A 17,444-nucleotide genomic window follows, 5' to 3' on the forward strand; every position below is an offset into this window, starting at 1 on the left:
TTTTTTAACATTGAAATTTGAATGTTATATGGAAATCAAATTTTTTATTCTTGAATCATAAATGTTAGTAATAAAAGATATCATGTTAATAGTCTTAAATGTTGTTTAATATTTATTTAGAAAAGGTAAACAGATGATATGATATATTTTTAATGAAAATGGACCTTACCAAGATCTTATTTCATGGTCTTATAATAGTATTGAGACATACAATTGAAATTTAAAGAAGATTTTGAATGAACAATTATAGTTTTATTTTAATCCATACATTCAATTTATATGTGATTTTTTTGAAATAAGAGATCACTTAATATTTGAAGTACAGATTATTATAAAACATTTGCCGTACACATACTATATATTTTAAAATTTATTTTGTATATGAATTTTTTGAAATAATAGATTACTTAATTTTTGAACCACAAATTACTATAAAATATTTGTTGTAAACACATGAGTTATTTTCAAATTTTGGCTCTTTCCATATCTTGAAGAACAACGGCAACATCTATCCAGGACTCAAAATTTACCATTGACCATTTTAATAATTAGTTGAAAAAAAAAACTCCATTATATTTTAATTTTTAATTATGTAAAAAACACAATCAAATGACAAGTTTGGGTGCTGCATAGACAATGGTGACTAAACATACTTAAAATTATGAACCAAATTTTTATTTTTAACTTAAAAATATAGTAATAAAAGATATTTTTATAGCGAAGGTGTGACAGTGAAAACATGTGGCACGTTTTATTTGGAAGACAAATTTTGAGGAAACCGTGGAATAAACTGATTTTTGAGGCCGTCTAAACATGAAAAAAGCGAATTTTTCGGAAGCCAAGATTTCATTGCTACAGTACGAAATAGTTGATTTGCGAAAGTTTAGCAAATGCAAAAACCCTTGATTAAGTGGACAATACATTTTTAAGTATAATCCACCTACACAGAGAGTGGAGAATCTAATGCCATTTGCTGAATCTAATGCTCATTATGTTACAAAAAAATCTCTTATGTACTTTTTTTAATAATACTGTTATTTTTTTAGATTTTAAATATTAAAAAAGTATGTTGACACAATCAGCTAATCTGTTCATATAAAAATTATAAATGTTAAGATTAAATTGTGTTAAACCGGTAGAATAGGGACATATTCTTATTGTTTATGAAATGTGATTATGAAGTAAAAAACTAACATATAAGCTTAGTGTTTCAAGTTACAAAGAAAATTATTTAACATGTAAATAATACTTTACTTTTCTTCACATCACAAAATATTGGAGCTATTAGTTTCTAGTATCTTCTTATAATTATCCATAAGAAAAATCCATCCTCACAGCCATTCTACCAGTATTTGCATCATATGGAACCACATTAGATAAAAATCCAATGAAAATTAAATATTTAATAGTATGTAAAACCTTATTCAGATCTATTATCTCAATCATCCAATAACCAAAGGAAAACATCCATAAATTTAAATATGACATACCGGGCAGAAAATTAAATTCCAGACCTAAATAAATGTTAGTCAGACTTTTCAGACGATACTTATTTTTTGGAATTGGCATCAAATCTTTTTAATGCTTTTGTGATCAAAATGAAAGTCTTGAAAACTGCTCTCTAAGCCAGTTGTATAAAAATGATATTAAAAAAAGGTAAAATGTCAATCCCTAATTTATGCGGATATTAATTTTCCACAGATCCATCAATAATCTATGTCGAGTATTAATATGTTTTTCTATGTTGTGACGAATTTGAATAATTGAATTTATTAATAGTGTGTTGTTATTTCTTTGGTTTCTACTTTGGATTATCTTATGGATCAGTCTTATCTTGCTTCCTGAGGGTCTTCATCACCCTTCTCTGTTTTTCATCCGGATTGGCATATGTTTGCTCACCATTTTTGTATTGGCAGGATCACTTATTCTTGGGTCTCTGTTGGTTTTGAGTTTTGTTCTTTTCAGAGCCCTCGACTCATGTGTTTTGTAGACAAGATGGCTTTGAGTTGATGGCACTGGTTATGGTTGGACATCATTGGCTCCATTTTGAGATGTTCTCTTCTATACTGGATTTCACAGCTTCCTTTATTTCTAATATGGTTGGCTATGTATCTCGGGGGTTTATTTGGCATGCCTATGTGCTTTTGTAATGGGTAGATAGGCTTATGTTCTCTTGAGCAATACTGAAGGGTTTTCTTCTTGGTTCTTTCCGTTCAGTGCTCTTTGAACTAGAATCCATTATGTTTTATTTATAATTACAAAAGGATTTATGTAGAAAAGATGTAATTTATATAATTATATAATAGTTATACTATAATAATAGTGGTGGGAAACAATGTAACAATGCCTCTTTACTGTATTGTTCTTTTTACTTACCATTAAAACTTCAAATTTCATCTTGCTAAGAGACATCCTCTTAAAAGGGTAACATAAAATAAACAAAACATGGTAATTACAAAAAATAAATATACATTTTTTTAGAAGAATTTTCAGTGAAGAAATAAAGCTTGAATTAGGTGGAACTCCATCAAGTTTCCATGTATCCCTCAAAAGGGTGTGTCTACAAGATGAATTCTTGACTACCATCTCCTCAAGGTCTTGAATCAAAGATCCCTCAAGTTATTGTAGAACAATCCATGATGTTGAACTACACTCATCTAGATCCATCAAGATTTCTCGTGATGTTTGCAAAGTTTTAATTATTGATCATAGACTCATGAAATAGCTAGACAACAGTCCATATTGAGTTCAACAAATCCATTGTCTATCATAAAAAATAAATCTTTGCAATATATAAATTCTTCAAAACCATCAACGTAAAAGGAGAAAGAAAAAAACAAAGTAGAAACATATGCTTCTCATGCAAAACACCATCTCAAAGAAGGAAGCTAACTTGAGATGATGGAAATTTCTCCAACCTCTAGTTCCACTAGTCTCCAATAACATGACAACAACTAGAATCAACAATTTACCTTGGCAAAAGGTTTAATCTCATCTACAAGATACTAAAAAATTGCATTAATATTTTTGGATGCACATTTCGAACCACTAGTAAGAAGATAGATTGTTTGATTAGCACATCCTAGGGAAGATATATCAATTACTTGATATCTTACAATACTCATAAAACTAATTTGAGTTATAGATTCTCTTGTAGATTAAATTTCTTCCAAGTTACCACTAATAGAATATGCATGTAAATAAATATGTAGCCATTGATGAGTCCTCATATGTTGCAAATGAATGATTGTCCCAATCTTGATTGTATCATCTAGTAGATCCTCATCCTTTTAATTTTCATGTTTTAAAATGAGATGGTACTAAACAATATTGGTCTCAAGACAACATTCTTTGATGATTGACACACTCAATGAATTTTTAGTGTAAGTTGAAATTTGAGTACTTATTGTAACAACCACATTGGGTTACCAAAAATAATGTAATTTCACACACTTTTAAGACTTTTTCCTAGAGTGATAGAGCAAGGTTCCTTAACATGCTATCGCCATTCAATGATTCTTCTTGTAGGTTCTGACTGGAAAAAGATGGTGATATAGAAGTCATCTAAAGTATTTTGTATTTGTATAGTGTGGGTAGAGAATGAAACAAGTTATAACATTATGTACTCAATCTAGACATTATTCAATACTACAATTTTCCTGGTTATTACTTTAAGAAATATATTTGGCTATAAAAATTTGTATTATCAGCCATTTGATATAGATTTTGAAGTTCTCAATTGCTTGCTCCAAGAAGCAATGGATTCCTAAATTTTTATAGGTTGGAACAAATGGCCTCCATGCTCACTACACCATATATAGACCTTGTTGCTTCATCATGATTGAATGTATATCTCACATCTTAGAATATGAAAATGTCTTGGTTTCAAAATGTCATCAAATTTTAGAGGAATTAAAATGGGAAAACATACTCTCTCACATGCACTCTAATCAGATCATCGTTTTCATTTCTCTAGAACCTTGTCATTTCAAGATTTCCATTTACTAGGAGGCGACATCAATAGCTCTACAATCAGTTTGACGCATTTGAAGTCTTGGAGGGGAGAGTGTCAATGGAAGGGATCTAAAATCCCATAACACATTTCTTAGGATCATGAAGGCAATTTGACACTAACATGAGGAGAAAGGTGAATATATCATGTTTTATTTGAATATTAGAATAGGATTTATACATAGATTGTTACCTCTCAACTTCATAAAACTACAAGCTTCTTCTTCATTTCTACATTCTCTACTCTATTAACACTACCTATGAAGTGAATCTTTAAATAATACCTCTACATGTGGGAGCCTCTTTGTAAAATTTGCTAATAGATAGCTCTTTAAAACATACAAAAATAAAGTCTTTGAATAAGATCATTTCCAATGAACTCTCCAACTCTTCTGACCCCTCAAAATGACCAAACACGCAACCTAAGGATGATATCTATTGTCCATGAAGATGATCCTTTCATCTACAAATATTGCAGCTAATCAATAAAGTAGAATAGTAAGTGTTCTTGAAGAAGAAGTAATACTAAGGTTAAGAATCGATTAATGAAAACCTTTAATCATTACCAAGAAACATTACCATACAAAAAAAAAAAGAAAAAACAGACCAACAAAGATAAAACATGCCGCATGCAATAATAATAATCCACTTAATACTAGGAATGGATACTTAAATATATAATTCCTAAAGTTGAAATCCACTATCTTCCTATAACTAAACATAGTATTTATTTTAAGAGAATAAAATACAATAGGACAAAGTCGTCCTATATTAGTTGTTTTTAAGCCATTCAAATTGAACATCTTGAAAACAACTTATACACTCATTAAAAAATAGACATTTAACACCATAATTTAATACTTTACAGACAATTAAATAGACATTTTGCAATACAACTACATGTATAATTTTCATGTACTAAATCTAGAAACAAAACTGAAAATGAAAACTAAATATTTTTAGAAACGTGGGATTGCTTCTAAAGCCCAGACGTTCTTTCATCATTTGACCATATCATTTACAAAAGCTAAAGATTCTTAATATTAGATTGTAATTGAAAATATCTACGTAGTTGTAGATAAAAGTTACCCCTCAAGATTAATCTGTGTTTACTGATTTTATTTTTATGACCATTTTCTATAATACAGTACCATTCCACTAACAATTCTATTACTTATAAATTTCTTATATAGACCAGACAGGAATATTAATTTCCATTCAGAACAGTATTATCTATTCAACGCTGTGCGCCTGTCCTTGCCAAAGCTGCTAGCCAAACAGCCTCCACCAACCGACAAATATCTGCTTACCCACAGGAATTCATAAGACATGCTTGAAAAAGATAGAAGTAGTGGATCCTAGTGTTAATTTTGTTTTTTTGGTCAGGAATGCAGTGTTCAGATAAATCAATGAACTCATCAAGTCTATTTACGAGAGAAGATTCAGTAGTCATGCACTTTAACTTTGCATTTCTCAAAATCTTAGGTAGAAATTTTAAATCTCTCAATTTTTTAGAGTAGCTTACTTCGCAAGTCCCTTTCTTATAACTAAAGTTTTAGGGCCACATCATCAAGTATGGTGCCACATCAGCATGATTTTTACCAAGGTGTCCAAAACAACCCCAAAAACAAGTGAGATCAATAGACGTGCAAAAGAGTCCCCAATACTTGTGCAGCTGATGTGGCATCACATGATTGGCTACTTTTCACAACTTTAAAGTCACAACTATTGATGCATAAACACAAAAAAATTGATATTTTATGTTTCAAACAATAGTTTTTATTTGTACTATTATTAGAACAAAAAGTATCAATAATGCTCACAACAATTGATACATGCGCAACTACTAGTGTTCTTCCCTGATCTCTTTTTTCTCTAAACTGTCTGTTATTTTCCAGCACCAAAATCTAATCCCAAATCTTTCCTAGGCATTCATTTATGTCTCACATTTATGTAAAGGTAGTGTACGAGTTGTGTAGAGCCCTATTACATAGAGCTCGTTATTAAAGCTGCCAAGCACAGGGAAGGTAGCGAGGCAAGGAGAGCAAAGTTTAAAACAACTTATAAAGTATTTTTTGTTTAAATGATACTTGTTAGTTTATTATATAGTTTGGCCAGCACCATTTCTATTGGATATATTTGGTTTGTTGGGTATAGCCCATAGGCCATAACATAACAAAACAAACTCTATCGAGTTTTCTCAGTATAAATATGTGTGCATTCAGAGGAATTCATCATGGTAATATATCAATAGAATGACATTTTTATTGTGACAAATTTTGAGGAAGCAATGTGTATGTATGTTTAGTTTGGTGTAGAACAAAGTTTGTGTTTCATCATCCAATGATCAATGAGCCAGGCCCACTGCTTGAGTTATCTGGTGACTTTTTCCAATTAGTATAGTTTGGTGTGTGATTTACAGTATTTTCTTTTCATAAATATAGTTGGTTTGATTGCAATTTGGTTTAAAGTTGATTTTCTTTAGTTATATGTTTATTAGTTTATTCAAAATATAAGATGGGAATTGAAACTCTGATTTAACAAAAAAAGGAAATATATTACTTTAATACATAACTCAAGGAAATTTCAATAACAAAGATTTCTTTATTTTTGTCACTACACTTCCTATTACAATTTTTGTCACAACACTTCTTATCACACTTCCTGGCATAGTTCTTGTCATAGAATAGAAACAAGAATATTGAACTGGATTTATGATTAGGCAATCATTGTGTGTATTAGCTGCATTGCATTCCCACTTAACTTGTTATCTTTAACCCTTAGGCAGACAACCCCAATACCTTTCTAAAGCTTACAAACTCTTGGATTGACACAAGAAACAAACTTGAGTAAGCCATCAAGACTAGTTATTATCTCCAAATCTTATATCCTAGCTTTTGTCCCATTGTTTTTGTGTCGATATAGGGGAAAGGTGTTAAAGGCCTAAAATTGTAGTGAGTTGAGTTAGGACCAATGCACCAAGGCGAAAGTCCATGCAACTATTGACCTTGCCTAGGTGATTAACCTTGGTTTGCTCTATTTTAGATTATGTAGATGCATGAATCATAATAGAGATAGTTAAGGAAGATTCATTAAGAAAGATGTAGCAAGTAGTTCCAAACAAGGGAAACCAAAATTAGAAAATAGGCCATTGGTAGAGAAAGTGGTAGTTGAGCCTGATCTAGAAAAGCATGTTGTAGAGCCTTCTATTATTTCTTGACCTAGCATATCACACATAATTTCTAAGTTACATTGAGAGCCACTAATTATTCTAGAGTTGTTAGAAAATTTGCTAATTCCTTTGAACTACGTAGTGGAAAGTAAGTTGAAAAACCATTTTCAATCATTTAAACTCCTTGGGCATTTGAAGCCAATATGGGTGACAACAATAATAATAACAACAACAACACTAGGAGGATACTTGCACCAAATAATCTTGTAACTTTTGAGTTTCCTATTGTCCACCCTACTAAAGATGCTCCAATGAAAATATCCCTCACTCTGCCTTACCAATATTTAGGGGACTGGCCATGGAAGATCCTGATAAGTTTTTTTTTTATTTGAAGTTTTGTGTAACAGTTATGACTATCAGAATGATACACAAAAAGTCAAATTGTTTCCAACCGCCTTCAAGGATGTAGCCCTCATATGGTTTATGAGTTTAGGATCATAGTCAATTCATACTTATAAGAATATGAAGGAGAAGTTCCATGCTAAGTGCCATGAATATTTCAAAACAAAGGAGGTATGGGATGAAATCTTTTGTATAAGGAATTCAGAAAGATTGCATGGAATAATTAAATATTATGGGCGGGGGTGATATTTTTGAAGTACATTTCGAAGATATTTGTAAAGCACGTAGGAATTATTCACAATCCACATAGACAATGCAAGGATATGTGGGAAGGAGTAGCTTGGCAGGAGGAGGTACATCAAGTGTCACTAAAAGAGAACTACATATGTTACTTGAAAACCTTAAAATAGATTTATTAAGTCATAGGGGTAAAAAAATTGACACGTTATATACACGTAAGATACAAGAAGAGGCTGAAAAAGGCTTAGCTATGTTTTGTCAAATTTGCCAAAAAATACACAATAGCAAGGAATGTCCCTACAACAAAACCAAGATTTCATCTTTCGAGGATGCCAGTAGAAACACCGTCTTGAATCTCTTCCTATAGATATGACTAATATAGAGTATATCGAAGAACCTATATATTCCATGGCCCTGTGAATGTGTTGGCCACCATGAGCAATGTATGCAAGTATGACAAGTGATTATCTTGTACCTAGAGCTAGTCAACCTAATCCCTTTTCAAATAAATTTGGATGTTATGAAGGATGACAACAACCTCCACCCTATTTCTAGCAATGGCCAAACCAATATGCTTCATAGCACTAGTAATAAGCATGGAGGCCACAAAAACCACAATATCCGCAATAATATCCATTTTATCTAGCACCAACAATAATTAATTTGTATCAGCCACCACAACAAATCCTTCCACCTATATCAAAGGAATCAAATAATAAATTACCAAACACATCACAACAACCAAAGGCAACTCCTATGCCTGCACAACCATCACCAAATCTAGATAATAAGGTGACACAATTAGTATATAATAATGAGGTTGCTGGATAACTTGAGGTTGCTGGATAACTCACTTATCCTGATAATATAGTGGAAATAGATAGAGTCCAATTGAGATCATGAAAAGCCCTTCAAGGACTAACTATTAGTAAAATTGATGTTTCACCTAATAAATTTGAAGAAACCCAAGTCAAAACACCTCCATTCCCTAATCAATTCCATTCTAAGCAAGCTCCAAAGGAGATTTCTCCACCTAAATTTAATTTGTTAATGAATTGAGGAATGTTACATTAAGATTCCTCTTTTTGTAGACTATAAAGGGCATTCTTGTCTATACAAAAATAGTTCAAGAATTATGTACTCGAAGGCAAAAGAAGAAAGATGATCCTAAAATTGTCGAAGTTATTGGGAAAATTGCTGACCTCATGTTGGGAAGCTCGATGATCTTGAGGTGCGTATTGGTAATATTGTGATTCATAATACACTTTTTGATCTAGGAGCTACTGTAAATGTAATGACAAATGAAACTAAGGAAAAATCGGCTCTCCAAGTACTTAGGCCCACACCAATAGTCCTTTAAATGGCTGTTAATTTCTTGGTAAAGCCTAAAGGTATGATAGAGGATATAGTTATTTTTGCTGTTTCTAGGGAGTATCCTACAGACTTTGTAATCTTACAACCTAAAATTAATGTAGGGGGACAACCCTTGATTTTTTGAAGATCGTGGTTGGCTACTATTGATGGCTTTATTAATTGCAGGTCTAGAAACATGGTCATCTCCAATGGAAAAGAGATGAAACAACTAATGCCATATCCACCAGCACAACCTTTAAGGAGATGGAAGATCCTATGTGGGTTGATAGTAAATTGGATGAGTCGCTACCAATTTTCACAATAGATTAAAGTCGAGATATCGCAAGGCCATCGGAAGACACATTCTGATGAACTTTCTTGAAAATAATTATTCATTTAATAATGTTTTACAAAAATTGGTCACTTTATTTAATAATTATGGTCCATTTGAAAAATTTCCTTTAGTAAATGATAGATGCTCATTTCAGCATTGCTTCACATTACGTCAGTCGTTGCCACATGATTGTCTATATAGCTATGTTCTTGATTTCTGAAAATTTCAATCCTTCCTTGGTTGCTACACAAATGTTTGTCATAAGTTCACATGTACAATCACAATCCATGGAAGTATTAGATGTTAATGCACACAACATAAATCCAAGGCTAAGTGCCTCACAATTAGATGATCTCATTTCTATATTGCGCTCCCATAATGATGCTTTTGCATGGTTATATTAGGATATGAGAGGCATACATCCCACTACTTTTACACATCATATATATATTGAGGAAGGTACTCAACCAATAAGACAATCACAATGGAGATTAAATCCAATCTTGGAAGAAATTGTTAAAGAAGAGATTCAAAAGATACTTAATGCAGTGTTTATCTTCCCCATCTCTGATAGTCAATGGGTTTCACCTCTTGTGGGATTTCCCAAAAATAATAGGAAGTGGTGAATCTATGTTTATTATAGCACCCTTAATAAGGCCACAAAAAAAGACCATTTTCCCACATCATTCATTGATCAAGTTCTATATACTCTTGTTGGGAAGAAATTAATCTCTTTCCTTGATAGACTTAGCGGATATAATCAAATCCATATAGCCCTAGAAGACCAAGATAAAACAAGATTTAACTTTCCTTGGGGGACATTTTCTTATAATATTTTTCCTTTTGGGTTATGCAATTCTCCCACTACATTTCAAAGAGCGGCTTTGAGTACTTTCTGCTGACCTAATTCATGATTGTGTAGAAGTTTACATGGATGTTTTCACTATTTATGTTAACACATATGAGGAATCCAAAGAGAATCTTGAGAAGGTTCTTCAACAATTCATTGAAACCAATCTGTCTTTGAGTCATGAAAACTATCACATTCTTATGACAAAAGGTATATTACCTTGTCATTATATTTTTCCAAATGTCATTCAAGTGGATCCTATGAAGGTACAAATAATTTAGGCTTTACCTACTCTAGCCAATCAAAAAGATGTTTGTAGCTTTTTAGAAAATGCTAGATATTATTTTCTATTTATTCAAAATTTTAGTAAATTTGCTTGACCTCTTTTTGTCTTGTTAGGTACAGATGTTGCTTTTTCATGGACAAATTAGTGTCAGCAAGCCTTCAAGTAAATCAAAAGAAATGTCACTTCAACAACAGTGTTACATGGACCAAATTGGGAGTTACCATTTCATATCCACATGGACGCCTCAAACAATTCAATGGGGGCAATGTTTGGACAAAAGGAGGATTCACTCTTTTACTCAATTTATTATATGAGTAAGAATTACACTGATAATGAGGTAATGAGGTAAACTATACTGTGACTAAAACATAATTTTTGTTTGTAGTATATGCAGTGAATAAATTGTCATTACATTATTGGTTAATATAAGATTTTTACTCGTATTGATCACTCTCCAATAAGATTCTTAATGAATAAACTAGTAGTAATAGGAAGAGTGATTAGATAGTTATTATTGTTGCAAGAGTTTGATATAACTATACTTAATAAGACTAGTTGAGAAAATGTGGTTGCGGACTTTTATTTAGGTTGTATCAACGAGATGAACCTGTAGTACTAGTCGATGAAGCTTTTCCAAATGAACATCTCTTTGCTATTTCAACTTAAAGAGTCTATGGTTTGCAGACATTGCAAACTATTTATTCGCATGCCAATTTCCTCCACACTTTTCACCAAGGGAATGCCGAAAGCTCACTGGCCTTAGTGGCCAATACATGTTGATCAATGGGATTCTCTTTTGTACCAACATTTAAAGTGTCATGTGACGATGTGTAGGTAAGGATGATGTCTTTGATATACTTTGTGCATGCTACTTTGAACCTTGCGGGGGTCATTTTGCAACCCAGAGGAATGCCCACAAAATCCTTACTACAAGATATTATTGACCTACAATCCAAAAACATTGCAAGATATGTTCAGCATTGCGACAAGTGTCAATGCATGGGTTGTCCCACATGTTTAGATGAAATGCCTCTACATCCTGAGTTATCCATTGAGCCCTTTGAAAAATAGGATCTCGATTTTGTGGGACCAATTAATCCCCTCTCTAGGAATATAAAATATATCTTGGTTTGTACATAATATGTAACCAAATGGGTAGAAGTTGTTGAACTAAAACATGCTTGAGATACTAAAGTTGCTGACTTTCTGTATTTTGAGATTTTCACTAGTTTGGTGTTCTACGAGATATTGTTACAGATCAGAGACCATAATTCACATTAGAACTCATCTCTACTTTAATGCATGAATATGAGATCCGACAATGTATTTTTTAGTGGCAAATTTTCACCAATTGACGAATAACCGACCAACCATAAATAGAAAACTAGTAGGTCTAAGTAAAGAAAATTTTAAAACGTACATCTATTACAGGTCCACCAAGGCCTACATGACAAAATAGGTAAACCTTCCCGTCAATCACCTATCTATCAAAGGCCATCAGTTGGAAATCTTTTTGGAATGTTTATCACTCTTTTCACCTAAATCATATTAACAACAGTTGAATGGTTTTGACAATGAAGTTTGGTAAGTTTGAATGGTTTAGTATTGTCTACAGCAACATGTTCGTTGAATCTAGGCAAAATAGAGGATAGAAGAATGAGTAGTGCAACACTAGGTAGATCTAGACAAAGACAGATGTTAGTGTATAGCATCAGATAACTTTATAAGTTTGAGATTGGCTACAACTAAAGATAGTTGTAGATGATTAGTTTGTAATCCTTTTGTAATGTGAGTTTGAATTTTTTTCATAAATATCTTTTTATGATTAATAGAAAATGGTTTGTTTTGTCTCAAAGATCTCTGTGTTTTGTTGTGTGTGCATTGCCAGTTACTTAGCAAATAGAACATCAGTCTTGGTCGTTTGTGCTTTCTTAGAATTTACTCTCATCATATCCGTAGGAACTTGCCTTGTAGTTTTCTTCAAGGCGACAGGTATGTCTTATTCAAGAGTACTTGCCTTGAGTTTGGTCATTGCTCAAATTAGATTACAAATACTACCAAATTTTTTTTATCACAAGGTCAAGAATCAATTGAGCAAAAACCAAAAATAATAATTGCATTACAATAGCCTTATAGCCTTATTAGTTCCTCCCATGCCTAGAACTATTGCGAAGGGGCTGCAATTAACTGTGATTAAACCAGATTTTAACAACCAATGAAATCATTTTGTTTTCTTGTGCAAAATTTTATGGTAATCTTTTATACAAGAAACTGACCATATTTTAACTAATGTTTACGAAAAAATAATTTTGTCAACTTTTGATTGGAAATACAAAGGCCTTCACATTTCCCCATAAGAGAGAAGGCAAGATTATCTAAGACATTGCACTAACAAAACATGCGTGTTGGAGTTTACCATTTGTGCAGAATGTTGTAGGTGGTGGCTGGCATTTGGAAAGCTGCTCACATGCCTTGTTTCTGCTATAACATTTTGCATGCATGCAAGGGAGTTCAAGCATTTTGTTTCCAATGAACTCGACACATTTTAGTTTAGGCTGAAATCGTAAATGGCTTTAGTTCACGTTATAAACATTGTTCCAAGGACTTAATGGCGTAGACTAAAAAATCAGGCAATTTCAAATGTTCAAATCGTTCATCACAAGACATGAAGATGTCTGGGCTAGAAGATATTGACAATCTTCTTTCAGAAGCTAGATCTGTCATAACACCCACAAAATTTGTTTTTTTTAATTGAATGGTAGATCTGATATAAGTAGAAGTATTAAAACCAATTGTATTTATTAGTAATCAACTTGTCTCTGTAGGGGGGCGACCTCTTCTTCAAGATTGCTTGGCTTGAGTTTGGTTGGTCGTTCTTTATTAGAGGAAATCACAATTCAGGATTGAAGAATTTAAAAAATACATAAATTTTGTTTAATTGTAGGTAATTTTTTTTTTCATTCAAATGAGATTACAAATACTACCAAATCTTTTTGATCACAAGGTCAAGGATCAACTGATCAAAAGACCAAAAATAATAATTGCATTGCAATAGTCTTATAGCCTTATTATATAGAGACTTTCAACAAAATAAAAATGACCAAAAATTAAAAAAACACATACGCATATTCATGCACAAATACAGTTAACTGCTTCGTACAGATTCTTCCAACAAGTGGAAGAAATTATCATACCAACAAGAATGGAGCTCATTTTCTTACTGAAATATGATTTGCTTATATTAAGAAAAAAAAATTAAAATAAACAAAGTAAATTCAACACTAGCAGGGAAAAGCAAAATATACCTTTATACAAGTACATACTCATTCTAAGAACAGCTTATTTATTTAGTTAATCCGAGAAATATTACAATGTATCGATATATCCCAACCATCGATCTAGAATTTATCGGGGAAAAATCTATGGTAGCACAATCCATTGACATCTGCTATACAAACGATGCAAGTTTTGCTTCTGGTGGGTTTGACTTGCAGATGTCCAGAAATTCATCAATGCTTGTAAACTTATATTCTGGATAAAGTTTAGTAACCTCCAGATCTTCAGTAGTCAACTCGTAGTTGGTTTGATCACCTTTAACAAAAATACTGTGCAAAATTGAAACGGGGATGTTATCTGGATCAGGCAAAGCTGCATTGATACACATTAGAATTAGAATCTTTATTTTGGATTATAGATATCAAGAAATAATGAAAAGTATGTATCGAATGATTTCATCTTACTTTCAGAGAGCTTCACCATCTCAGCTTCAGGCAAATAGACCTTTTTAAGAGTCCGTCCCGTTTTCTTTTCCCACAGTAAAACAATCTCGCTCTGGCTAATCACATTTATTGGAGGCTTGTAAATCACTAGCTTGTTTAGTGTTCTGGAATCATTGGCTACCATTATGTTTAGAGTGGCGATGTCATCTTCTAAATTCATGACAGCTGAACAACAATGTGAAGAAACATTCAAAATTCTTTAAGTAAAACTAAATATCGCATAAATGATCTAAAATCACAATAGAATTCGATAATAGGTGATGTTCAACCCTCATTCTCTAACTAAAGTTTGAAGTACTGCGTATACCTTTAGTAAAACCATCTCCATATATAACAACTTCCTGTGGTGGTGATTTCTGTCGAGGATGAAGAAAATAGTCGACGAAATAAGCAGCATAAGAATTGGCAGAAACAAAAGTGTATGGAATCCCTGCCTCTTCAGTTGCCCTACGAATGGTCTTCCTAATATCATTTATTCTCTGAAAGGGAGCCAACGTTTTGATTCTGTCCACTTCATTGCCAAATTCTGATGGCAAGAACCTCTATTTGAACAAAAAGAATACATAAAATGTTATGAATGCCATAATAAATTATAAGTTTATTGAACAATCACAAGTGTAATTTTTTTTTGATCTGCCGCATAAACTATAGGTCACCCTTTCTGTTATTGGATGATTCCCTATCCTGACTATAAACTGTAAGAAAAATAACAAATGCAGTAAATTGCTGAGAAGAATAATAGCACATAATACATATATTTTGTGTGGAAAAATTTGATAAAAATATATTAGTAAAAAATTACTGTCAAATATCTTTTGTATTGATTCTCTGAAAGAGTTACAACAATCTGAAAAATGTACATCAAAAAATGACTTCGAGCAGCATAAATAAACCGATTTGCAGAGTTCTAATTGAGGACAACTTACTAAATATAGTAAGTTTGACTCGCACAACTACATGTAAAATTAATGTCGAAATTACTATTTATAGTAAGTCTCCTAAAAAAACTTGCTATTTATAATAAGTCTCAAAAAATTTTGCAAGAATTCATGATGACTGAACCACATCTAGATGAAAATCCACAATGACTCTACCACATCTAGATGAGAATCCAATTTGAACTTAGAGTCTAAATAGAGGATGCCTTCCTACTCACAAGTTGGTTATGTGAGACAGAAATTCAGAAGCCATTTATTACCTTTATATTTCCTGCTTCCTTGATAGCCTTTATAATATTAAGCTGATCTAAATGCTGGGGAATGGCAACTGCAGATATTACTATATCTACTTGCTTGATTGCATTGACAAGGCTGTTATGGTCATCTAAAGATCCCTGCTCCCGTCAACAAAAGTGTTAAATGGATCCTTCTGGTTAAAGGACATAAGATCAAAACCAATATGAATATCATTGTGAGATTCGAATCACTGACCTGAAGAATGACAATACCATCATCTCTGAATTGTTGGAGTAATTGTGATTTGGAGGAATGAGGAGCTGCAGTGGAAGGACGCACAAAAGCAAATGTTGGGTAGCCAAGTGAGACACTGGCTTTCGCCATATATTTACCAATGTACCCAGTTGCTCCAATTATTAATATTCTATTCATCTTCGCAACCTCCTTTTCCATAAAATTAATTCACTGCAAAATCATAACTGACTGTGTAAGACAACTTAAAATGAAAACTCAAGACAGTCTAAACAAACACAGCGAGTTATCTATATCTCTTGATGAAACAAACTGGAAACAAAAATATAACCAGTTTGTTCAGTGAACGCCTTGATGAGCTCTTCATTTGAACTTTTCGTTATATGAAGGATATATTTATAGGAGGAGATTGAGAATAAATATTATGATCAACGTTATTATTTGTATTATGAATGGTAATGGCTTCCAAATGTTTTACATTATCTCTAATTTTTCGGAGTTGACTACAAGTTTCTTTGTTTACTAGCGTTTTGGGCCCTACAATTCTTTGCACCAGTAAACGAACGACAGGGAATTAAATAATCTGTCTGTGAAACGTGAAGTCAACAATTTCATTTTTTCACTAACACATTCCAAAAAGCTTTTCGGATAATTAGGTGAAGTGATTACTATTAATGGTAATTGAAGAAAACGTTTATCAATTGCCGCCCAATACTCACAGTTCAAAACGTACGAATAAAAGGTGGATGAGGGCCCAATTGCCATCCTTCTATCAGTAGCCATTCATTTCCTACACGTCTAATCCTCCAAAAAATTTCATAATCGCCGTCCAAGCTGCCCTACAGTCATGGCACGTGTTCCATGGTTGCACTGAAATACGCAAACCTTAGAATAAATAAAATATTAACGCGACCTTTCATCCATCCTTCTATTTTTACGGAGTAAAATTAGGCATGCATAATTAGAAACTTGTTTCAAGAAAGGACAAATTCACTACAGATGATGGATTTCAAAAAGCCTCGGGAAAGCGGCAATAGAGAATATTAGAAATATAATATAATTTAGTGTGGTTTAAAATAAAATAGTAATATAATATAATTTAATTTACTTAATAGTTTGAGCATAATGTAATATAAAAATTATAATAAAAAATATAATATTATTTCATATTAATATCATAATGCTAATATGTTTTTAATTAGGAAAAGGAAAAGTCACTCAATTATATGTTTTATAATATTAATATTTCAATTCTCTTATTATTTAATTTTTCATAATAATAATTTAGATTATTACCTTACTAATCTAAACTTCACAAAATTAAGTTTAAAAAATAAATATTTAAAAAATGCACTTAAAAAGAAAATATTAATAATAGTTGTAGTTCTTGAAGAAAATATTATTCAATATTGAAATCTTTTAAAAGAACTATTAGAACACATATAGCTCAATATAAGCACATACATTAACTAAGTTTTACGAGATTTTCACCTACGAGCTCAATCAAGTAGAGCCACTAAAATTTCCAAGCAAATGGGGCATTTTTGTTTAACCTTCTAGGTTACTTTCAATCATTCAAATGAAAATAGC

At 32.1% G+C, this 17,444-nt stretch overlaps 1 protein-coding gene across 1 annotated transcript; it reads right to left on the reverse strand.

Annotated features, from left to right (window-relative positions):
- Positions 1-14,037: 14,037 nt before the first annotated feature.
- Positions 14,038-16,053, reverse strand: LOC131028440 (isoeugenol synthase 1). The gene is made up of 5 exons (XM_057958697.2): positions 15,858-16,053; positions 15,626-15,760; positions 14,735-14,969; positions 14,389-14,592; positions 14,038-14,296 (listed from the first exon to the last, which is right to left on the reverse strand). The coding sequence occupies exons 1-5, from the start codon at positions 16,032-16,034 to the stop codon at positions 14,097-14,099; spliced, it is 951 nt and encodes a 316-aa protein (XP_057814680.2). The 5' UTR covers positions 16,035-16,053; the 3' UTR covers positions 14,038-14,096.
- Positions 16,054-17,444: the final 1,391 nt, after the last annotated feature.

Source organism: Cryptomeria japonica, chromosome 7, assembly GCF_030272615.1.
Source record: "Cryptomeria japonica chromosome 7, Sugi_1.0, whole genome shotgun sequence".
In the NCBI taxonomy this organism is placed as follows: Eukaryota; Viridiplantae; Streptophyta; class Pinopsida; order Cupressales; family Cupressaceae; genus Cryptomeria; species Cryptomeria japonica.

What these genes read in the sequence shown, in the direction of transcription:
- LOC131028440 (XM_057958697.2), bottom strand. Translation starts at nt 16,034, where the DNA reads ATGAATAGAATATTAATAATTGGAGCAACTGGGTACATTGGTAAATAT. An exon ending in ATGGTATTGTCATTCTTCAG is followed by an intron (nt 15,761 to 15,857) that starts GTCAGTGATTCG and finishes TGACGGGAGCAG; the next exon opens with GGATCTTTAGATGACCATAA. An exon ending in TGGAGATGGTTTTACTAAAG is followed by an intron (nt 14,593 to 14,734) that starts GTATACGCAGTA and finishes ATTGTTGTTCAG; the next exon opens with CTGTCATGAATTTAGAAGAT.